Source organism: Phocoena phocoena, chromosome 8 (assembly GCF_963924675.1).
Source record: "Phocoena phocoena chromosome 8, mPhoPho1.1, whole genome shotgun sequence".
Taxonomy (NCBI): domain Eukaryota; kingdom Metazoa; phylum Chordata; class Mammalia; order Artiodactyla; family Phocoenidae; genus Phocoena; species Phocoena phocoena.
Window position 1 is genome coordinate 19,060,487 of NC_089226.1, and position 25,395 is coordinate 19,085,881.

At 45.5% G+C, this 25,395-nt stretch overlaps 1 protein-coding gene across 1 annotated transcript in view; it reads left to right on the top strand.

The window, feature by feature from the left end:
* TMPRSS5 (transmembrane serine protease 5) overlaps positions 1–10,007 on the top strand; it is a 61,070-nt gene extending 51,063 nt beyond the window's left edge. The window contains exon 13 of the mRNA XM_065882342.1: positions 9,813–10,007. Coding sequence (XP_065738414.1) covers positions 9,813–10,007 — 195 coding nt within the window. The remainder of the gene's footprint in view (positions 1–9,812) is intronic.
* Positions 10,008–25,395: the final 15,388 nt, after the last annotated feature.

The window sequence follows — 25,395 nt, forward strand, 5'->3', positions numbered from 1 at the left end:
TCTCACTGTCAACTACCTTATTGGCCCAGTATTTCTTGGTTTAAAAATTCCAGAGAGGGAATCTGGTTGTCCTAGGTAATTATTTTTGCTCTGGTCTGGTGGTACTCAAAGCATGGTCTATGGAGCCCCTGGGGTCTGAGACTTTTTCAGGGGTTCTATATGTTTAAAACCATTTTCATGATTATACTAGTTTCATTTGCCTTATCCACAGTGGGGGTACTTGCAGTGATGGCACAAAAACATCGTGGATAAAACTGCTGGCACCTTGGCACAGATCAAGACAATGCCACCAAACCATTCTAGTAGTCGTATTTTTCGCCACCATGCACTCGCAGGAAAAAGAAAAAGCTAGTTTCACTAAAGTATGTCTTTGATGAAGCAGGAAAGAGTATTAATTTGGTTATATCTCGACCCTCGAGGACATGTCTTTAAGTCTGTGTGAAGGACGCATATAATGCTTCTCTTACACACTGAAGCCAGTGGTCATCTCCAGGAAAAGCACCGTGTGACTGAGCTCCAAGCTGAACTCACCGCCTTTTTCACAGAACATCATTTTACTTGTGAGATTTATGGACAGAAAAACTATGGTTATTCAGATTTGATATTTTGTAGATATTTTCTTGAAAGTAGATGAAGCAAGCCTGCCACTTCAAGAAAATAACTGGTGGTGTTGACAATGATGACATTTGAAGTTTCGAGTAAACATTAGGGTTTTGGAAAACTTGTATCCACCATGAACTGGATAGCTTCCCAATACTTAAAGACTTTTCTGATTGGCGGTGATATTGATGAATGTGACTTTTTGGATATAGCTTAATAAAGTGTGTCATTTGAAAAAATCTACATACGTCAATAAACCGGTATTTTCCAAATGACCAAGAAAGGATGTTACACAATCATGCCCGGGTAAAAAGATCCAGTACTTTCTCTCCAGTACTGCAGAGACCAATAGATTTGAATGTAACAGAGTGTGAAAAGTTCACTGATGCGGTTTCAGGTTCTACAACACAACAAACCTTTGAGTCGAGTTTCGATGACGTATTAAAGAAGACGGTCCACAATAATCTGAAAAGGCTTTTAACATACCCCCCTCTTTTCCAGCTGCATATCTATGTGAGGCTGGATTTTCTTTGTACGTATCAACCAAAACAACATATCACAACAGGTTGCGTGTAGGAGCAAATATGAGAATCTGTCTTCTAGTAAACCAGACTTAGGGAGATTTGCAGAAATGTAAAACAGTGCCATTTTTTTTTTTTGGGGGAAATTTAGTTGGCTTTCATAAAGATAAGTTATTTACGTTAGGATATGATGAGTTTATTTTTATGTTCAAGTTAATTAATGAATAAACATTTTCAGAATTAGAAAATTTGGTAAATATTAATAGATATAAGCCCGATAAATGAAAGTTCTCTGTCTTCAATAATTTTTAATCATGTAAAAGTATCCCGAGACCGAAAATTTGAGCATTGCTACTCCATGCCATGCTGGAGAGCCAGGGGCGTGGTGGCCTTCTGTCAGGCGCCCATGATTATGCAATGTTGATGGTGTCGGTAAGACAGGTCATGACTGCGCATTCAGCAGGTCATAGCTGGGCAGCTGGCCCTTAGAAGGAGCTGTAGGTGTAGTAGGCACCATGACCAAATAGCCAGCCTACTGACCGACCTCAGTTCATCCGCCGTCTCCGGGAAGCTGGAGCTCTCTTGGGCTAGCTTGGCCATTCCCTAGCACCTTGTCAAAGCTCAAAGCCTTGATGCCTTAGATGTTCAATTAGAACATGCACGTGCCTTTACCATAAGAGTGTGAGTCCCCTGCAGACAGCGACCTGCTCTTATTTGTGTCCCCAAGTTAGGAATAAAGGGGTGAAGGAACACACATGACCCCTACCTTCATGGAGCTCACAGTCTGGTGAGGAAAATGAAACAGAGTGCTACACACATAATTACACAATTACGAGCTGTGAAGGAAAAGTACAGCGTACCAGGAGGGAATAGAATGGAGGAACCGAATTTAGATTAGGGTGGTCAGGGAAGGCCTGCTCCAATGACATGCATTCTAAGCTAAGACTTGAAGGGTTAGGTTTAAGGTTAGGACTAGATCTAGGGTCAGCCAGGCAAGGAAAGAGCCCTGGCACGCCTGGGCCAGTGTCCTCTTCTAGGCACGAGGGACAGCGTATACCAAAAGACTAGGAATGTTTGAGGACCATGATGGATGAGGAGGGATGAGAGGGCACTGCAACCTGGGACAAGGTCTGAGGTGGTGATGGGCCAGAGCATGAAGGGTCTTATAGGCCTTGTAAGGGATTGGGATCTTTTTTCTTTTTCTCAATTTAAGTGGAAAGTTTGAAGCAAAGCAGGGGACGCTGTGAGGAGATATGGTTTTGCATTGCTCTTTCTAGCTACTGGGGGGAGAAGAGGCTGAAAGGGGACAAATGTGGGAGCTGAGAGAATAACTGGGGTTCCACTTGGGAGATGATAGTGGCCTGGACTAGGGTCATGGCAGTGGAGGAGAGAAGTAGAAAAATTGAGATATATATTTTTTTCCTTTTTCATTGAAGTATATTTGCTGTACAATATTATGTTATAGGTATACACTATAGTGATTCACATTTTTAAAAGTTTATACTCTATTTATAGTTATAAAATATTGGCTATATTCCTTGTGTTGTACAATATAGCTTGTAGCTTATTTATACCCAGTAGCTTGTATCTCTTACTCCCCTATCCTTATATTGCCCTTTCCCCCTTCTCTTTCACCACTGGTAGCCACTAGTTTGTTCTCTATATCTGTGAAGTGTGCTGCTTTTGTCTTATATTCACTAGCTTGTTGTATTTTTTAGTTCCACATATAAATGATATCACGTAGTATTTGTCTTTCTCTGTCTGACTTAATTTCACTTAGAATAATGTCCTCTAAATCTATCCATGTTGCTGGAAATGGCAAAATTTCATTCTTTTTATGGATGAATAGTATTCCATTATATACATACCACATCTTCTTTATCCATTCATCTGTTGATGGACACTTAGTTTGCTTCCATATCTTGGCTGTTGTTAATAATACTGCTATGAACATTGGGGTGCATGTATCTTTTGAATTAGTGTTTTCGATTTTGTTGGAGAGATAAATTTTGGAGGTAGAACATTCTAGGCTTGGTGAAAGAAAGGTGGGAGGGGGATGTAGAAGGAAGGGTGGCAAAGATGTATCCTGGATTTCTAACCTGAGCACCTGGAGAATGGGAATGTCATTCTTAAGATGGGCAGACTGTGAGAAGAACAGATCGGAGGGGAAGATCATACGTTCTGATTTGGACTTGCCAGGGGTGAGGTGTTTTCATTACAGGAAACAACCTTCGTAGAGGGACTGGAAGTCAGACTCTGGGAGCCCAAATAGGTAAGGTTGAAATGTTCCTGGTGTGGGGTGGGCACTCCCTGAGTAAACACTCGTGGTCTGTGCTCTTTGCGGGACTACGTAGGGCTGCTTCCTCTTGTGCACTGAGTTTCTCTAGAAGTTTATTTGTATCACCCAGCAACTCCAGAGCTCCTATGGGGAAAGCTTGGGAGGGGTTGGCAATAGGGGGTGGGCTCAACTCCTTCCCCCCTAGGCTGACTACACTCCTCTTGGAGGTTCTAGGCATCCTGGAAGGACACAAAGGGGAGAAGGGAGCTTGGATAGACCCACTTCGCCTAACCATAACAATGCTAAAAATAAATGGCTCAGCATCCCAAGCTCTGCTTAGGAATAAGCTAGATACCTCCAGTCTTCTGTAGCATATCAGATACAGTGTTTTTCAGAAATTCCAACCAAAGCCTGAGTATTATTGCACAAACACCCCAAGACAAAATGCAATGAAAGACAAATAAGTCTGAAGCTCCGGCAGAATGGCTGAGACAAACAGAGCAAGAGAGAGAGCTGGCAAAACATCAAAGTAAAGCCAGTTTTCTTCTGAGACTCAGGGATCGTTCCAAAGGTAGTAATCAAATATCTGGAGGAGCAGAGAATTTGTCCTGGGCTAAGGATGTGATGAAAGTTTCCAGTTGATAAAGGCGCTCTTGTTTAACCCTTTTCTATGTGTTCCTGTCACTAGAGGTGGTGCATAGCTTAAGCCAGTGGCCAAAACCCCCAAGCCCAGACGGCCGCAAAGAGGAGACAATGATATGTGGGTGGAGTGGGGGATTGGGTTGAGTTTGGAGTGTGGCATGGAGCAGAGATGCTGGTCCGTGGGCACTGTGAAGTCCCTACTGGAAATCTCTCAAGTGGAAATGGGTCTTATTTGCCTCTATATACTCAGCCTAACGCTGGCTGGCACAGGCAGCTAGTACTTGGTAAATATTTGTGGCATTATACTGTGAACTGCTTTATGGGAATAATGTAGAGGGGATAAAACATCCCAGGCTGGGAGGAGGAAGAGTCTTCATGGAGCCAGCAGCAGAGAGGAGGCTGGAATTTCCCCAGAGGACTTGTTGTGGCAGGAGAGGCAATTAGAGGAATAAAAGGCAGAGAGGAGGACGGACAGAATGAGAGGGTAAGGACTGACAAAGGAGAGCAGAGAGAGAGATGAAAGATTGTTGATGGAGATCAAAATGCAGGGGTAGAGGGAGGTCGTGGCAGGACTTCTGCAAGCCTGAAGAGGTAGAAATAACAGTTCCCAGGCCTAGGCTCCATTGCCTACCAAGTCCTTGGATGGAGGCCTCAGAAACTAGAGTGGAGACTGCACACTAAGTGCGCAATTTTGCCAGCAGGGCCACTCAGCAAACCGTGGTTCTATAGCCCTTTCTCTGCAAATATTCCCGAATACCACTGATGTCATACCACTTATCAACTCAATGGCTCCCCAGTGCTTGCAGCTTTAAGTCTCACCTTTATTCATTGTCTCCTATCTATTTACTAATGAATTAATTAAAAAGTATTTATTGAGTGCATCCTATATGCCAGGCACATGCCGGGTACAAGGGTCAAAATAGTGCAGTCATTCTCAAAGTGTTGTCCCTGGACCAGCCTCACCAGCATCTTCTGGTATATTAGTTATCTATAGCTGCCTAACAAATCACTCCAAGACTTAGTGGCCTAAAACAGCAATAACCATTTTGTTGTCCCTCATAGTTTCTGTAGGTTCTGATTTAGAGTCTCTCATGAAGTAGCAGTCAAAATATTGGCTGAGGTTGCAGTCATCTGAAGGCTTGACCAGGACTGGAAGATCTGCTTCCAAGGTGGCTCATTCACATGGCTGGTAAGTTGGTGTTGGCTGTTGGTTGGAGACTTCAGTTTCAACCCGTGTGGACCTCTCTGCAAGGCTACTTGAGTGTCCTCACATCATGGTGGCTGGCGTCCCCCAAGTGAACAATCCAGGAGAGTAAGTGGCAAGCTGCAATTTCTTCTGTAACCTAATCTTGGAAGTCACACGCCATCACTTCCACAATATGTTATTGGTCACGCAAGTCAACTCTATTCGATGTGGGAGGAAACCCACACGGGGTTTACCAGGAAGCAAGAATCACAACGGACATTTGTGAGTCTGGGAACTTGTTAGAAATGCAAATTCTCAGGTCTAACCCAAGACCTACGGAATCAGACACCCCAGGAATGGCGCTCTATAACTGGTATTTTAATAAGTCCTCCCAGTGATTCTGAGGTACACTAACATCCAGGAAACATTGCAGTGATGGATGAAACAGTCTCCATTCTCGAGTTGCTCATCACCCAGACTAAATTATTAAACAATCATGAAACAGTGCTGTAGTAAGCACAGGGGAGAAGTCCGGGGAGGTTTCCTAGCCCTGCATTTAAGGTCTGACTTAGCCTGAGCTCCTCTGACCCTTCCTCTTGTTCCTATCGTTCCTCTCCTACTTGGGCCCTCTGCTGTCATCCGCCCTCTTTCCTGTCCCCATTCCCCCCCATGGTGCTTATTCCCTCTCTGTGTGGATGTGACAGCGTCTGACATGGTGTCTGACACATGGTAATTGCTTAATAAATGTGACCTTGCTTCCATTCCCTTGTCCTGGATTTCACATTTGGAGGACCCATGCCCTGCACCCTCCTTCTAACCAAATTCTAACATTTTTTCAAAGCCTGATGCAGGGTTCCATTTCCACGAAGCGTTTCAGAGTTCTCCGTCTATTCTAGTTTCTCCCTTCCCTGAATCTCTGAGCACTTAGAGTCTGACTCATACAGCCTAGCCCTTGATTCCACTGATGCATTTTGTCCTGTATTTTCCCCTTAAGATTCTCCATTTGTGACCATCTTTGCAGCTCTCATCACTATCTGAAATTGCCTTATGTATTATTCTGTTTCCTTGTTGCTTCCTGTCATCACCACCTATGCCTCAGCCCTTACCTTTACCAATAGGCTAAAATCACTGCCCCTCCCACCCAGGGCCCCTGGGAGAGAACAGCCTCCAATGTCAAACACCTTTAAATTGGTTTGTCTTTGTTAATGGGCTCCTAGAATGTGCAAGGCCCCAAGGTAGGACCTGTACTACAGGAGAGAGTTCCCTTTTAAATGCTATTACCTGTGGGGCATTCACATCCCAGGGCAGTCACTTCCTGTGCCTGAAAGAGCACAGGGCAAAAGACACGCTGGATTCTTGGCTCTCTGGCGACCAGCTGCATCATCCCGGGCAAGCCCTCCTCATTGATTTGAACTTGGGTTTTCTCATCTGTGACATGGTGCCCATAGCCACCCACATCCGAAGGGTCATAAATACATAAGGAAAGAATGAAACTATAAAATTGCCAAGGAAATGAGGGGTAATGCTTAAGAGTTATCAGTTATTTATCACCCATATATGAAACGTTCACTACACATTAGGACCTGTATCAGGCCCTGGATATAGCATGGTGAAAGAGCTCCCTTAGCACTGGAGACTTTGGAACGGTTATCAGGGCAAACAAGGCAGAGGTAGATTACTCTTTTTTTAAAAAAAATATGTGTATTTTAAATTATTTATTTGTTTATTATGTAATTTGGGATGTAGCTATTTTTTTAATTGAAGTATAGTTGATTTACAATGTCGTGTTAGTTTCAGGTATGCAGCACAGTGATTCAGATATATATATTTATATGTTTACATATATATATATTCTTCAGAGTCTTTTCCCTTATAAATTATTACAAAATATTCAGTAGTTCCCTGTGCTATACAGTAGGTTCTTGCTTGTTATCTATTTTATATATAGTAGTGTATATATGTTAATCCCAACCTCCTAATTTATCCATCCCCGTTCCTGCCTACCCCTTTGGTAACCATAAGTTTCTCTATGTATGTGGGTCTATTTCTGTTTTGTAAATAAGTTCATTTGTATCTTTTTTTTTTAGATTCCACATATAAGTGATATTTGTATTTCTCTGACTTACTTCATTTAGTATGATAACCTCTAGGTCCATTCATGTTGTTGCAAATGGCATTATTTCATTCTTTTTTTATGGCTGAGTAGTACTCCATTGTATATATGTACCACATCTTCTTTATCCATTCTTCTGTTGATGGACATTTAGGTTGTTTCCATGCCTTGGCTATTGTCAATAGTGCTGCAATGAACATTGGGGTACATCTATCTTTTCGAATTAGAGTTTTCTCTGGATATATGCCCAGGAGTGGGATTGCAGGATAGCTCTTGAACAAGCTGGTGGAGACTGTGTGTGAGGGCAGGAGGAGGGAACAGGACCCTGAGGCCCTGGCAGGAACCATTGGAAATGCTGCCATTCCACAGGCAGCTCCCTAAGACCTTCACTTTCTTTTCTTCCTGCCCCCAAGGACCCCAGGGCAGTCCTTGCTTTTGCTGTAGCACATTGCTGCCCTGTGTCTTCCCAGTGGGCTGGGGCAAGGAAGGGAGGGTAGATGGGGTCTCTGTGGATTCCTCTGAGTTGGGTTTCATCTGGAAGAGGTCCCTTGGAGAGCCTTGACCCACAGGCCATTATCTGTCCCCCAGGGCTATCTGTCAGGCCCCATCCTTTTTTTTTTTTTAATGTGGCAGCTGAACTGTGACTCACGTAAATATTTCTCAGATTGTCTTCAGTACTAAAAGAAGGTGTCAGTTCTAATTGTCTCGAGGATTAATTCCCCTGTGTGGTTGGCTTAATTGCAGACATAAACATGCTTACCCACACCAGTATGGAGAGGGGTAGGGGTGGGGTAAAGAATACGTCCCCGTGGTTGGCTTTTAATAAGGAACTGTGTTTGGCTCTCTCTCGCTAAAGGGATGCTCTTGGGGTCCCTCCAGTCTGTTTGGGAAGGAAGGCAGTCATCTGCTTACCTCTGATGAATTCATGTTCAGAGAAGACGACAGCCAGCTATAGCGGGAAGATCATCAAAGTGGTGTCAGGAGACTCCTTTGGTCCCAGCACTGTCACTAAGTAGCCGGCGGCCTTGCTCAAATCACAGAACCTCCTTGGACCTTGTGTTCTCATCTGTCAGGTGAGTGGGAAGGATGAGGGTGACCCGTAAAGTCCCTTACTGCTCTTAGTCTGGGATTGTAGGGGGAGCCTCCACGCTCATTTCATGCCTTATGATTTCATGACTTCTGCCTGCCTTTCCTCAGTACCTCTCTCTTTTCTCCTCACAAGCTGGCGTTTCTGTGCACATCGCCATTCTCCCACAAAGGATTCCGTATTGCACACAAGACCAGAGATGAAAGCTGTAATATGAATACCTGGCAGCCTACATGTAATGCTTTATGTCCTCTTTCCTTACGAAAAATTAAAAGGAAACATCATAAAGGCAAGCTCTGGGGACTGTCCAATTGTAAATTTGGATGTTTGTCGTTTCCAAGCTTAAGTTGCCACCTCTCCAACCCAAAGCGCCTGTATAAGGTAACAGTCTCCAATATCAGTTATTGTTGAAATGCTTTATCCTTGGACATCAAGGAACTTACCTCCATTTGTCAAAAAGCTACTGAGCCTCTATCACGTGCAAAATCATGGATGTTGTAGACAACAAAAAGCACAGAACATTCTCTTTTGGGGGGACGTAATTTTATATAAAGTGTATTTTATGCACTGATGGGCCAAAGGGATAGTCATATGTTTCGAACATCTTAAGGTTTCAGCTCTTTGCCTTCATAATATTAGCAATGACTAATTTTCTTAGTTAATGCAAAACTATGTGCTAGCCACCATGCTAAGCACGATGTAGGTATTCTCTCATGTAGTCTTTACAACCATCCCATTCTAGAGATGTGGAAACTGAGGCCCAGAGACTTCAAGTAACTGGCCAAAGTCATATAACCAGTAAGGACAGAATAGGGACTCCAACCAGGTCAGCCTGCCTCTAAAACCCATGATGTTTATCATCTGAATTGTCTGCTTTGTGTAAAGTTGACAATCCACAAATATTGGTTGGATAATTGAGCAAGGGAAGAGTGAGGGCTTGGAAGGATAAATAAGTGGAAAGCTTTGCAGTGCAGCCCGAGTGGCTTGGAGGTGGGGCGGGGGTGGGAGAGCATTGCATGCTGGGAGTGGGTGTGGGGAGTGGGAGAGCGTTCCATGCTGCCCCCTCTACCTCAGCGAATGGGGCCCAGGCCCTGGAGCTAGTGACTGTCCTCTGGATCCATTTTAGTTTTCGTCTGCTCTTGCCTCATGAAGGACTCCGCCCCTACTCCCAACACATATTAATATCACCTGTATTTACCTTTTTATTTGAGGGCAGCCTTTGCTTTGAGTCCCTCAGGTCATTTCTTTTCATACTATCCTCACTTCCACCTCTACCCAGGCCTACTTTCAGCTAAGCTATTATGTAATGTAGCCCATTTCCTGGCCTGAGATCCCAAGATATCCCGGGATATGTTCTCAGAGTTGCTTCTTTATCTCCTTTACAGGTGCCCAGGGTGGAAACCAACAAGAGGAGCAGGGAGCAGCCTGATTTATTGCCCTCGGCCCCTTCTCGGCCCCCTCGTCCACACTCAGAGGCTTTGGAAGCTGACAGACACCCAGGGGCCGGGAGCCACTGGCCAGCGCCGGCCCTTCCACTGGGCCCTCCACATTCGTGCCATCAGTGCCTGAAGATTCGATGAGCAGTGAATGCCTCTGAGGGCTGGCCAGGAAATCTGAACTCACCACAGACCATCAGCAAAAGGAGGGCCGGCCTTGGCCTCTTCTGCCCTCGCTCACCCCTTGGGCTTTCTTTGTGTTCCTATCAGGAGCCCGGTCCCTTAGGACCCCTCAGCCTCCCTGCAGTCTCAGCCCTGACTCAGGAGAGGCTGAAGGACTCACTCCCACTAGAACACAGAGGCTGCCCCGAGATGGGACGAGGGAGGGGAGGGATGGAGTGGGTAAGCTGCTCCAAAGGATGCTGCTGTAGAGTGGGGAGAATCGGGGTGTCTCTCAGAGGGTGAGCGGGCTTCCTGGGGCCCTGGAATTACAAGCTGACCAGGCAAGCCTGGCCCTCAATGCCGACTGAGGGAGAGAAGGGCAAGAGGGAATAGATCTATTGAGAGCTTGCTACTGGGAGCCTAGGCTGTGACAGTCTTTCCACATGGTCTAACCTTTGTTACAATGATCTTCTGGGTTGGGCTTGATGACTCCCAACTTACAGATGAGGAAACTGAGGCTCAGAGAGGCTAAGTAACTCAGCCATATTTTCACAGCAAGTGGTGGAGCTAAAACTTGAACCCAGGTGTATCTGATGTTTCCTTAGGAGGCGATGCTCCACACGCAGCCCTTTTCGTTCAAGTGTGGCGTGGATCCCTTTGCTTTCCTCCTGCTTCCTGGCTGCCTCCCTGCAGCTGGCTTGGACTGGAGCTTCTAGGGTTGGAGCTCTACCCTGTGCATGTGTGCATGTGTGTGTGTGTGTGTGTATGTGCATGTGTGCACACGTACGTGTGTGTGTACGCGCGTGTGTGTACGTGCATGTCTGTGTGTGTGTGTGCGTGTGTGTGTTTACATGCCTGTGTGTTCTCACATACAGCCTGCATGGATGGTGTGGGAAGTACAGAGAGGAGGAAGAGGGCTTATCACTCTCAGATTTGCAGGCTTTGCCCAAATGTGGTGTCTGTGGGGTCTGCAGAGATGCCTTCTCTCCCCACCCCAGGCTCCTGTTGCTGTCCACCCTCTCTTCTCCTCCTCAAGTTCAGACTGCCAGGACCGCTGTCCCAGGGCTGCCCCAGGGCTTTGGTGTTGTGTGGCAGGCTCTAGTCTCGTTCCCCAAGTGGGCGGTAATTGCCAACGACACACATGTGGAGTAGTATCAAAACCAACTGTATTTTACTTAATTCCCCCTTCTTCTATGTGCTAAAAAGCTTTAGGGGGAAAAAAGCCTCTTCTAGAAAATTACACACTGCATTTCTTTTTCTGCTTCTCCTAAGAAGTTATTTAAGACGGAAATTAGAGCCCATAATTGCACATTTAATTACCCACCAAATGAATGGCATATTTAATGGAAATGGCAAAATCCTCCAACATGTGTAAGATTTCTAGTTCATGCATCTCTAGACGTGTTGCATAATAATTCATTAATAGAGACGTGAGTTGCTGGGGCTTTCTCAGGTGAAAAGTAGGGCCAGGGAATAGGGCTGAGGATGCGTGAGCTGGTTAGCCAACATCCCTGCCCCCCGGGGATGAAGAAAATACAGAATTTGCTCCTAATGTGCTGGGAGGTGGAGGCGCCTCTTCACCGGGGGTGGGGCAGGGAAGCCAACACTGGGGTCAGGGGCCTGGGCAGGCTGCTCTTCGGCTGAGTGAGGAGAAGGAGGGGTGGCTAGCCCATCTCAGCCCCCTACTCAGCCCCAGATTCCCATAGCACCCATATTGCAGCCCAGGCAACCTGCAGAAGCAGCTGCGGGGTCGGGGAGACCTCGAGAAATGGCAGGGACAAGGGGAGTTTCTGAGGTAGTTACTGGGTGGCTGGCACTATTATCTCTCACCCCTTACCAATGCTCTAGCTGTGTCCTCTCTGGCTTTGGCTCTAGGCTACTGTTATATTTTAGGGATGTTTGTTCATTCACTCAACCAGGCAGCGTTTAGGGAACATCTGCTATTTGTGGAAAATCTGTTTGCTCGTTCAACCACGCAAACAAGCAAACTTTTTATTAAATACTATTATTCATTCCTCATTCACTCATTTGTTTTAAGCAAAGAATGAGCCAGCCAACATATATTGAATACCTATTGATTCACTTACTCACTTTCACTGTACTTTTTAGGTACAGTCAGCAACACTGTACCTGTTTGACCACCCATCCATCTACCCGACCATCAACCAACCAAACAACCGTTTATTGAATATTAAATGCGTATTCATTCATACAACCCATAAACATTATGAGCATATACTATGCATTGTGTAGACACTAGGGGAACAAAGATCAAGACACAGGTCCTGCCTTCAAGGAGCTTAGAGTCAAGTAATAATATTAATAACTGACATTTATTCAGCATTTAATATATATGCCCAGCACTGCGGAATGCTGTATGTATATTAACTCATTTGCTATGCTAGGTACCATGAAGAAACAGGGATAGAGAATTTAAATAAATTTCTCGGGAATTCCCTGGTGGTCCAGTGTTTAGGATTCCAGGCTTCCACTGAAGGGGGCCCGGGTTCGATCCCTGGTCGCAAGCCACGCAGCACAGCCAAAAAAAAACAAAGCGTTAGAAGATTTAAAACAAAAATTTCTCAATGTTACACAGCTTTTGAATGATAGAGTTTCAGAGTTTGAACCGTGCTCCTAACCGTGACCTTGGCTCCGTGGGGGGGGTGTATGTTGGGGGGTAAGATATACATTGCATATCCTATGGAGGAGGAAGAGAAGATGAATTGGCTCTGCCTGGAGGAAATAGAGGAGTTGGCATTTGTTCTGGATCTTAAAGAAGGCATGGGACTCTGTGAGCTAGGGAAAGGAAGGAGAGACATCTTGAGCAGGACAGTGTTGGGAACTGGGGGATGCAAACACATAAAGACATGGCTTCTACCCTCCAGGAGCTTTCAATCTAACAGCGAAAGTGATACACGGATACAGATAACTTCAGCACGTGATCGGTGGGGATGGATTAAGATGCAACGGGCTGGAAAAGAAGTGGTGCCATTTCAGGTTCCAGTATGTGAGCAGCGAGGGAAGAAGAGTCTGGAAAGACAGAGTAGATTGTACAGGGACTTGAATGGCCATGTAGGGAGATTAGGCTTTATTTAGCAGGCAGGGGGGAGCCACTGGAAGTTTTTGAGAGTAGAGTGCTAATTATGCTGTTTGTCCCCTAATTTGTACGAGGAGATGGATTCCCCAAAACTGCGTCACCCAGCTCCCTTGCTGGCCAGCTTTTGGTTAGGCTCAGTCAATGGGGCACTGGTAGCCGAGCCAAGCGTGGGAAGAGAGAGAGGTCAAGAAACATCTTTTCTGCTCTGTCCTGCTGGTCCAGCTGTGTCCCTCCAGAAATCTGTATTTTTAACATTCACCCTAGGTAATTCTAATATTCCAGTAAGTCTGGGAATCATTGATCTATACTGTTTACAGATCACTTTCTCATTTAATCTTGTAACTGAAAACAATATTCTTATCCATATTTTACAGCTTAGTAAACTGAGGCTCAAAAGGGTTGTGATGTGCCCAGTGTCACCAAATTTTAAGTAGAATAGATGGGATTAAAACCTACATTTCTGATTCCATTTTCATTTGTGGGAGAACCAGAACCAAGTTAGAAGACCTCTTCAAAGACTGAGTCATCATGTCATTTTCTCGAACCTGTTTCCTCTAATCTTTGCATTGCCAAATATTGCCCATGTATTCTCTAATGCCCATCTTCACTAGCATCTGTTCCACACCGTCCTCCATGGTTCCCCAGCTAATCATAACCTCATAACCCTGTGGCAAAACCCGGTTTGTATATACACGTTTTCTCTCTTTGGTTTTCTCTAAACTTTAAGGTGCTGTATGGAATAGTGGTTAGTGCATGGTTTCTGGAATCTGTGATCTCTTGGACTCAATAATCTCATTCACCCCCTCACTCAAACCTTGTGTCTCATCATCAGCTAGATGATGAGTGGTTCCATTTATGAAGCACCAGGACATCATTCTCTGACCACACCCCCCATCCCTCCAGGTTTATAACTCACCATTTACAGATTCCTTGTTAGTAATTGCCCAATAAATTGCTATTTTCTTATTAGGGTGATGAGGAGGAAGAAGAGCCGGCCAAATAGACAGAGATAATTCCTAGGGAGAGGAAAGAGCCCTGAGGGTAGAGGTTATTATATCTTATCTTAGGCTGAGGCCAGGAAGGACCATTATTGCAAACTATTACATTCCAGGTACTTAGTGATAGAATCAAATTTAATCTTCACGACAAAATCCCACGAATTTGTATGTTTATTTTGTTGAAATCAACTAAAGTTCAGAGAGGTAAAATTTCTCAACTCATGGTGGCAAAGTCAGGACTTGAACTCCCGTCTCTGTGACTTGGGAGCCCAGGCTCCATCTGCCGTGCCCGTGACCTCTGACCCAGGAGTGCTGAGATGAAGAGCCCAAGGCAGAGGGACCACTGCAGGACAACAGGGTCTCGGGACACAAACTATGCCTGAGGATCTCAGCTCCATTTTCCAGGTGGCTGGAGACTCTCTCTGCTCCTGCCCCACCGCTGCTTTCTCCCAGGGGACCCTGGGCAATGACTCAGCTGGGAGCGTCCAGCCCCAAGCTCCAGACCTAGTGGGAGAGACTTCAAAGGTAGATAATGGCTTTCAAAATGTAATATGAACTTAATGCACTGCCTTACTGTTACTAATGTAAGCCCCATTGTGTGTGTCTCTGGGACAGCCAATTACAGAAACTTACAAAAGAGAATGTCTGAGCTGAGGTAACTGTTACTTTTCTGAACAAAGGGGATGGGGTTTGAGCCATCGGGCCAGGGGCTGGCATCTGTGACCTCAGTAACTGTAGCTGAGATTTCAGGCTTCCAAGAAAATGTCAGGAAGAAGTTCCCCTTTATCCCCTCTGGAGAGGCACAGAGACCTGTACTGAAGGTCCCTCTGTCGCCATGCCGCCCCAAGCCCCCAGCCCATCATGGTGGAACAAGGTTGGTAACATCTGCATGGGGATTTTTGTGTACATGTGGGCTGAATTCTTCACGTTAATAAAAAGGCATCTCAGAAGAAAGGAAAAAGGACCCGTAATAAATATTCTTCAGGCTAAGTGATCAGAGGTAGTCATATTGCTGGCATCTGGGGACACTGAGTCAAGTCACAATTCAACCCTCATCTGACTGGTAGACAAAGAAAATGCTTAAAATATACTCAGGTAGGGACTACACTTACCTCCCTTCCAATTTCTGACATGAATCTCCCCTCCCCTTCCCTCCCACACCAGAGCTGTCACTGAGGGGTTCCACTGGGATCCCTGCCGGGAGCCAACCTCCCTCCTCCTCTCTGTCACTCAAGGCACACTTCAACGCTTCTGCTCCAGAGGCAGGGTTCAAGGTTCTGTACCCTGGAGGAAAGTGTGTGACCCACATCCCAGGGAAATGTTTGCCTCGTCACATCTGGGCTGCAGTCTCGTACTGCTCTGAGATTTCTGAGGGCCACAAAGTGAATCTCAAAGCAGCTTGTTTGGAATACTCATTTTGAAATATGATGGTGGGACCAAATCAATCTGTGCATCCAATGTTGAGAAATTCTCTCTTTGAGTATGTCAGCTTGGAGAGATCCTTCCTCTGGGACTTGGGGGTCAAGGGCCTTTAGTGTTGTTGTATGACGTGGGGTCTTCGGGGTGTGTGTCTGTGTAAAGTGACTAGAACAGGTGAGAAGTGTTGGGTGCACAAGAAGAGTCTCTCTGTGTCCCCAGGATGGGCACACAGAGTGAAGAGAGCAATGGGTCTTGGGTTTATCCTGTGCTTTGCCAGCCCTGGCCTTCTGGGACTTGGGAATCAGCTGTAGAACAAAACCCTGCAGCCCTGGTGGAGTCCATGTTGCAGTTTTGCTCGAGACCCGGCTGTGATACCCAAGACCTTCCCACCCATCACCACTCCATCAGTCCATCAATTTGTCCATCTTTCCATCCATCCAGCTTTATACTTTTTCCAAATTATTCAAAAACATCGTTTTCAGGAGAGTCCAAACGTTGATGAAGGTTATAAGGCTCTTCATCCTGGCCCCTGTCTCCCCTCCAGCCCTGTCTCTCCTGATGCTCTGCTTCACGGTCTACCCCCTGTTGAACTGGCCATACTCTCACCTCCCATCTCTGGCATGTCTTGCTCCCCCTGCCTCATATTCTACCCTTCAGGCTTGAGCTTAGATGTCACTTCCTCCAGGAAGCCTTTCCTCACATCAGCTCCATTGCCCACATCTGGGTAAATGTCCCTCCTCATCTGTGCTGCCCCATGAGGACACTTGTACCCTATAGGTGAGGCCATGAGTGTGAGCTCAGGTTGGACAGGTCTGTTCATGGTCTGTGTCTCTGGGTTTTAGTCCAGAGGCAGGAAGCTGGTAGCCGTGGCCAAGGTTGGTTCTTTGCTTCCACCTGGAGCCATCCAGGTGTCTGAAACCTCAGAGTGGCCCTGATCAGTGGGTCTCCCTAGAAGAGGCAGCTTCTAGCCATGAAGAAAACCTCAGATATTGATCTGTGGTTGGTCCTGGGTATCACAGGGGTCAGGGAGTTAGGGGTTGGGGTGGGGATGTGATTATTAATTTTATGTATCAACTTGACTGGGCCAAGGGATACCCAGAGAGCTGGTAAAACATTATTTCTGGGTGTGTCTGTGAGGATGCCAACAGAAGAGATTAGCTTTTGAATTTGGTAGATTGAGTAAAGAAGATCATCCTCACTGATGTGAGTGGGCATCATCCAATCCACTGAGGACCTGAACAGAACAAAAAGACAGTGGAAAGGTGAATTCACTCTGCTTGAACTGAGGTATCCACCATCTCCTGCCCTCGGACATTAGTGCTACTTGCCCTCAGGCTTTGAGACTCAGAGCGGGACTTACACTATCAACCCCCTAATTCACTGGCCTCCAGATTTGGACTGAATTACACCATTAGCTTTCCTAGTTCTTCAGTTTGCAGATGGCAGACTGTGGGACTTCTCAGCCTCCATTATTGATTTCAATCTCTCTCTCTCACAATCTATCTATCTATCTATCTATCTATCTATCTATCTATCTATCTCCTACTGGTTCTGTTTCTCTGGAGAATCCTGACTAATGCAGAAAGGATATATATTCATCCTTTTGTGCATGTCTTAAGTCTGGTGTCAAGGTCAGTCCAGCCCTCTCTGAGCTCTTCATTGAGGCAGGGTGGGGAGAGATATCACACAGCCTCAACAGATGCTGGGGAGATGAAGGGGAAGAGCGTGAAAGTAGGAAATCCCAAGGAAGTAATCTGGGTAGGATTTTGGTGGGTGAGGCAGGCAATCTCATTGCCTGATGGCTTGTCTTTGTTGGTAAATGTACACTCCCATTACATGTTTCCTGGGCCTTGGAGCTTATCTTCTCTGTCCAGGTGGAATTTCAAAGCCTGTTGGAGAAGAGAATCCTGGGACAGAAGCAGAAACATGTCACCAGTTTTTATGGAAGTCATCCCTGGAATTTTAATTACCTTATCTTCACACTATGATATATTTACATATCCTAATGACGAGATTACACATTTCAATTAGTATGTAATTATGAGTTCTATTACTTAAAGAAAAATACTTGGGGATAATTACACAATTATGAAATACAATTAGAAAATGACATATAATTAAATTTAGAAAAGCTTTTGAAACACTCCTCCTACCCTCCTACCCTGCCCGCCTTTACAAAGATTTCTCGTATTTATTCTCTCTCCTCTCTGGAGCATTTTTTCAGGCCCTTCCTTGCTACTCCATTTGCTGGGAGTGCAGAAATGGAGGGAGTAGGATGGGACCTGGCAATTCCAGGGGCTGTGAATGTTGCAGGCATGCTGGGCTTGACTGCAGCGAGAAGCAGATAGATTATGGGAGGTCATCTCTTACATGGCTATAGCGGTTAACCATTGTGGAAACACTTTCACTTTCCCAGTTCATTCAATCCCCAGCACCATCTTGTTGCAGGAAAGAAAGTGGGGTGCGAGAGGATGGTCATATCCCAGGTCTCAGGTGAGTCCCTGGGACGGGCTGCCACGTGTGGGTTCTTAGCTTCACGCAGGAAAGAATTCAAGGGTGAGCCATAGTAAAGTGAAAGAAGGTTTATTCAGGGAGACACACAGTCTGTGGACAGAGTGTGGGCCATCTCAGAAGGCAAGAGTCCCCAGGGTATGGGTTTGTTAGTTTTCATAGGGATGTGTAATTTCATAGGCTAATGAGTGGGAGGATTATTCCAACTATTTTGGGGAAGGGGCAGGGTCTTCCAGGAATTGGGCCACCATCCACTTTTTGGCTTTCTATGGTCGGCCTTGGAACTGTCATGGCGCCCGTGGGTGTGTTATTTAGCGTATGCTAATGTATTACAATGAGCGTATAATGAGGCTCAAGGTCTAGTGGAAGTCAACTCGTCCGCCATCTTGGACCTAGTTGGTTCTAACCAGTTTATGTCGTGTCCTCAATGGCTGTCATTCTTTTAAAGGTTTTGCCCTGCCCCCTTCTTATCTCAATCTGATGAAGCAAGAAAGTGGATTAAGTGTTCTTGCTTCCCTTTTGGAACTCCTTCCTTTGATCTCGATGTCTCCATGCTCCTGGATTTTGTATTTCGTTCTCTGATTTCCCTTCTCAGTCTTCTTCATTGCTAATGTACTACTTGGCTCTCAGATTAAATTTTATACTGCTCTCCAGAGCTTCAGCCTCTCTCCTTTCTTCTCTCTTTGGCATTTCAAATGGGATGTGGGGAGCAGGTAGGGTGAGGTTGGGTGGTAGACAAGAAGGCAGTCACATGGTGCTAGGAAGCCTCTGTGGAAGAGACTGGCCACTGTTTATACACCCAGTTTCCCTTTCCCTGGGGCCCATACTTTCCCAGAATTCCCTGCTGTTATTATGGCATGGTAACTGTGGGCAGAAGTAAGGTACCCTACTTCCAAGCTTGGACCATAAAACTTCCCTCTCAATCCTCTACTTCCTCTTCCATCATTGGCTGGCTGAGTGTTGATGCCCAGGATTGCCTTCAAAGTCACTTTGAAGAAGGCAAGGACCCGAGCATCTCTACAGCACAGCACTCATATCACTCTCCTTTTGCTACTACGTAGTGTTTGAGCAAGGAAAACTTTAGTTGTATTAAATCATTGAAATTTCTAGGTTTATCTGTTATAACACCTTGTAAATGAACACAGCCTTACTAATATGAAATACAACTTGAACCCTAATATTTGGATTTGCGGTATTTTTATTTTCTTTTCTGGTAGGTCTAAATAGGAAGCCATCTTAATTCAGAAGTTGGTAAACGATAAAGCTCCATATAAGTGTGAGTTATTGCACCTACACGTGTGTCTGAGGAGCCTTATTTAACATCTATTTTTGCCTAAAATGAGGCTCTTCTTAAAGCTGCTTATCCCCCAGAAGTTCCAAATTGCACAAGAAAATGCTATTGCTCTGATAGGGTCAAAGGTCTTTGGTTGCTTCTTGATTCCTCTTGGCACGTGAGGCATAGATCATTTCTAATTAAGTGGACTGTTTGCCTACATGTGAAGAGTTTTAGCCTCTTCTTTGCTCCCCACTGTATGCACCTCCAAACTTTTCCACCTCTCCTTCAAGCTAAATGATCCCAAACCCCCAATTCCAGATTCTTGCCATGAGAGTGGGCAGACCCAGTGGGGGCTGAGATGTGCTGGAGGTCACCCGGAAGTCCCTAAGCAGGGCCTGAGCTGGAGCTGGTTCCTCAGGATATCTCAGCCCCAGGGTAGAAACTACTCTGGGCACAGAGGCAGGGCTTTGCCTTTCATGGTCAGCAGAGCAGGCAGCAGACAGGCCCTGTAGGAAAGTCGTCAACTGCATTGACAGTAGCTCAGGCCACTTGCTCCCCAGGGATGCCTAGAGTAGCCCAGGCAGCCTCACTGTGGCCATGTGCTGACTGAGGGCAGGAGAGGTGGACTGGCCTCTTGGGATTGGGGGGATGGTGGTGGAGCAATACGGAGAGGGGCTCTTGTCATCTTTTATAAACATGGACTCAACCTTAGCTCATGGGGTTCAGTTTCACACAGGATCAGCCTGGGGGTGGCTGCAGGAAGGAGCCCGGTCTGTGTGCAGTGTCGTCCCTTCTCTCCAGGGAAGGCTGGGGGGCCTGGCCTTTCCCTGGAATTGGAGGAGGTGAAGGCATTCCCTTCACGGGTAGATTTTAGGGAATCTTGGGCTTTGCAGGCCTTTAGCTGGCTTCCTGTAATGACACTCAGAGAATATTAAAGAACCCCTCCTATCTTCCATCTCTTACCTTTGTTTTTTTTTAATTTTAATTTTTTATCAATTGCCATGATACCAATGCTGTGCATCCAAGATAACAAAGGGCCCAAGATCAAGGAGCTGCTTCTAAGAGAAATGATCTAAATCGCAGATCTGATCATATCCTTTATTCCTCAGCTCTGTCTTCTTTTGCTTGCCCCACTCAGACCCTCCAGATCCCTTTAGGAGAAGGTCCAGACTCCACAATGCACCTATAACCCCCCAACCAGGTGCTGTCTCCTTCTCCAGACTCATCTCTCATCAACCCGCCTCTTCCTTCCTTTCTGTTCCAGCTAACCTGAACTTCTTTCAATGTCACAGAATATGGCAACTCTCTTGTCGCCCCCAGGCCTCAGGGCGAGCTGTCTGGAGCACCCACTATTCCTGCTTCCCCCGACCAGCTCCTTCTCCTCCTTCAGCTCTCAGTTTAGACCTGACTTCCTCCACAACCTCCTCCTGCCATGGGCCTTAGGTCTTTCTCCTCTGTGCACACTCAAAACGTCAACCCGTGTGTCTCCGAGATAACGTAGCAAATGTTTTATGATCACATAGAACAGTATTTCCCCATTAAAACAGTCTAACAGGGACTGCTGTAACCCCTGACACGTCTTAGGTGCTGAAAGAAAGAAAGAATGAATGAATCAATCAACAAATGCGTGCAAAGCTGTCCGGCTTTTGAAAGACCCAAGAGGTGGTGTCGACTAACATCCACGCTTCCTGGTGCCGTAGTTTGTAGGTTTCACCTCCCTTGCTCTGCCATTGGCCTACCGTCTCTCTTCATACAGAGCCATTGTGCCACTGGAGGGAACGTCAGCCTCTTCAGGGGCTCTTGGAAACTCTGAAATGGAGTGTTTTTTGTTTGGCCTCTTAGTATTTGTGGAAGCAAGGCACCCCTTGGGAGGGCATTGTTTCTAGGCTTCAGAATAATGGCTTGCAGAGACTTCCCAAGGTGGACTTAGAACAGAACATCACCCTGGGTTTTTTCCCCCCATTTTATATTTTTCTGCTTCCTACAAGTTGATGAAATCTTTTGAATTCTGCTGCAAGCTGCTGGGGGGAGAGTGGTCCTGTCTCTTCCCCAGGGTTACCCTGCTGGCTGAACTTCTGAGCAGGGAGGGGGTGGGCTGGGCGGAGGCTCAGGGCTGGCTGTGCAGCTCTCAGCCCTGCCTCTGCAGTGGGGTGAAACAGCTGTTCCCCTGAGGGTGGCTGGAAAAGGAAACACCGTTGACATTCTGGTGAAGACTAAGGTAACTGGCCACTGAGGAAATTTCAAAGCTAGTCCAGGAGGGAAGTAGGGAATGTAGTCACACAGGATGACACTTATTTGAAACACTTGATCCTCCCAAATTCGAGGTGCTGGCCTTGCCCCTGGACTTGTTCTTCAATTTGTCAAACTTGCTACGTTTTGGTTCCAGGTCCCTGCAGGCAGCAGGCTTACCCCGTGCTTGATTTTGAACTGAAGAGTCAGTCTGGTGTTTGAGCTTCATATCTGGTGGAGAAAATATTGAACATGTACCGGCTTGTCTGCTTTTTAATCAAATTTAGTATGGATTTTATTATGGCATGACGTGATCTGAGGGCACACAACCAGTGCCTACGAACGCAAAACATAAGCTACAGGAAAAATGGTTGTCAATCTGCTCTCCATCTCTGTCTTTTTGGTTTAATGTGATGGGATTAAATAACAATTTCCTGTGTGATCCCAGGAATGCCTGTATCTGAGATGAGTTTGGGAAATAGTCTTAAAGAATCAAGAAAAAAGAATGACTTCTATTTGTTGATATATTGTTTTATCTCATTTTATAGAGGAAAAAACTGAAGACCAGAAAGGTTAAGTAAATTGCCCGAGATCACACAGCTCGCGAGGGCAGAGCTAGCATTCAGAAGCAGATCCGTTCTATCCTACATACTGTGCTCTTTCCTGAATACCACAGTTGTCTCCGGAAGATCCTCTCAGGTTGGCCTGGGTGTTTCTTTGTTTTACACACATACTGCTCATCTTTCTGTCTCTACACCTGTGGAAACACAGTTTGCCAACCAAGAAGGACCTTTCTGCTATTCTAGCCTTTGTGAACATAGATCTCACCATCATCACCTTCCTTCCTCTTCCAACATCCCCTCCCAACACCCCGTCAGGCTTCTGTCCTTCTCCTGACACCCAGGTGTAAGACTTTAATATTTTTCCTCCTTTACCTCTATCCAGTTATCACTTTTTGTCTATATTTTTTCCCAATACATTTCTTTCCTCTGTTTTTCTCCAATTCCACTGCTATTTATCCAGGTCTTCATAATCTCTGAATCCTTGTAAATCTCTGAAACTGGGCTTACTGACACTGTCAGTTTCTTCCCCATGTCACCTACTGTGAGATTCTAGACAATGTATGTCATGGTCTCTGCCCCGGCCCCGACACAGCACTCCTAAAACCTTGTAAATTCCTAAGTAATAAGATCAACAGAAGCATCTTTTGTTCTATTGAGAAGACTCTGGATGGGCTTCTTGATGGTTCCTGGATGCAGGCAGGTCACCGGAAAGACCACGCAGTGCTTAGAAGCCTGGAATTTTCAGCCCTGTGCTGCCCCCGACCCCACTTTTCTGGAGAGGGGAGAGGGGCTGGAAATGGAGATAATAATTGATCATGCCTATGTGAGGAAGCCTCCATAAAATCCCAATAGTATGGGGTTCAGAAAACTTCCAGGTTCCCACATGCTGGGAAAGTGACTCACCCTAATTCCATGGGGTCAGAAGCTTCTGCCCTGAGGACCCTCCCAGACTTCACCCGCTGTATCTCTTCATCTGGCTCTTCATCTGTATCCTTTATCAGATGCTTTAATAAACCGCTGAATATAAGTGTTTCCCTGAGTTCTGCGAGTTGCTCTAGCAAATTAATCGAAACTGAGGAGGGGCTCCTGGGTATCTCTGATTTATAACAGATCTGTCAGAAGCACAGGTGATAACCTGGACTTGTGACTGGCACGGGAAGTGGGCAGAAAGGGCAGTCCTGTGAGACTGGGTCCTCAACCATGGGGTCTGATGCTACCTCCAGGTAGATAGTATCAGAGTTGAGTTAAACCATAGGACCACACAGCTGGTGTCACAGAGAATTGCTTGGTGGGGGGAAATCCCCCCGCATCTGTTGTCATTAAATTGTAAGTGTGGGAGTAAAAGAGAAACACAGAGGACAACTGAGTCTTCCTCTATTCAGGAGGAAAGGACTGAAGCTTTTCCAATACATCTACCCTGTACGTAATAAGGACTTTATCCTCCAAAAATGATTTTGCTGTCACTCCAGGCTCTAAAACCCTACCAAGCCCAAATTTCTTATGCCACGCCCTCCCAAAGGGAGCCTCAGTGAGTCCACAGGTTCGTTAAAAAATAACAAATGATAACAAACCCATTTGTGTCTAAAAACTACTGCACAAACAAACAGCTAAGCTATTTGGACATTCCATTCAATATTTGGACTCACACTTTAACAGACTGTCTTCAACATAATGTCAATGTTGATAAAAATCAGAGTGAATTTGGACATAAACACTTCTCTTATAACACAACACTTTAATATTTATTCAGTTTCTTTTCTTAGAAAGCAATTTCTATGTAATTCTAATTTTTGTAATGTTCACTATCCAGCTTTCACAAGTGTTGTTTATATGCACTCTTTGCTATTTCAACAAAAGGTTGATTTTCACTTTATATTCCTCCTTTTTTTTTTTTGTTTTTTTTTTGTTGCGGTACGTGGGCCTCTCACTGTTGTGGCCTCTCCTGTTGCGGAGCACAGGCTCCGGACGTGCAGGCTTAGCGGCCATGGCTCACGGGCTGAGCCACTCCGTGGCATGTGGGATCTTCCCGGACAGGGGCACGAACCCATGTCCCCTGCATCGGCAGGCGGACTCCCAACCACTGCGCCACCAAGGAAGCCCTATATTCCTCTTGAGGTAAGATTTCCAACCTAGTACAATCGTACTAAGTTAAGTATATAAAATAAGGGCATTAATTCTAACAACAAATCTATAATCAGCATTTATATTTAAAAAAATCTTTGGCTGTTTCAGGAAGTGTCTGAATACTGAATATATCACCACCCCTTCCACAAACACTTGCAAATAATTACTTATTGGATTACTGTGACAATTCTCTAGCCTCAGATAAAATTTTCGTCTCTACTGTAATGCAGAACTTTAATTCACCAGTTGTGAAACTAGTTTACACACACAGAATCATGACTTTAAATATTTTCTGGCAGAAGGCCATTCTGTTCATGGAGTGACCCTGAGTAATATAATATACAAGCAATGACGTTCCCTCACTCTTGTCTCAAATGCTCAGAGAATCTCACCTTTTCTGGCTTCTTGGGCTGGATGCTAGCTTGGACTGTAAGTTAGTCAGAGCTATCTAGCCACTGAAACTAGTACTAGCCACTGTAGCTACAATCCTCCGATCTCAGAGGCTTGGCAGCATAAAAGTCTCTGTCAATGCGGTTGGGTTACGCTACTGTGCATCTCCCCTCCAGGTGGTGACTCAGGGACCCAGCCAAGCTCCTTCTATTTTGTGGTTCTGCCAGCCTTTCAGGTGGCACATTTGGTGTGGTGCTTGCTGGGTGCTGTGTCTGGAAGTGGCACACATCACTTTCTCCTATATCCTGTTGGCCAGAACTCTGTCACCTGACTGATCTACAGCAATGGGGTCTGGGACATGACAAGGAACACACAAATTGGGTGAGGCCTGCAGCTTCAAAAACTGGGCAAACAAGTTCACCTCTGGGGTGGGTTGGACATCATAGAATCATGAAGTCATGGGAGCTAAGGTGGGAATATTTCACTTTCTAAGTCTTAATTAGAAGATTGAATTCCCTGAAAGCTCAAAGAAGAGGTCAGAAACCTGAAATTTTTGTCCAGTTGGCAGCCCATCGGTCCAGATGAGGTCTACCTAAAGGTTTTTGACAAACTTTAAAAAAACTTTTAATTAAGTAACACAAAACTCATGAACAGGAAAAATAAGGTGCAATGTTTATGCTAAGAGGCTTAGATCAATAATTTTAAAATTTATTTATTTAAAATTTAATATAACCAATTATGCCATTTTGAGCTCTTCATGTTT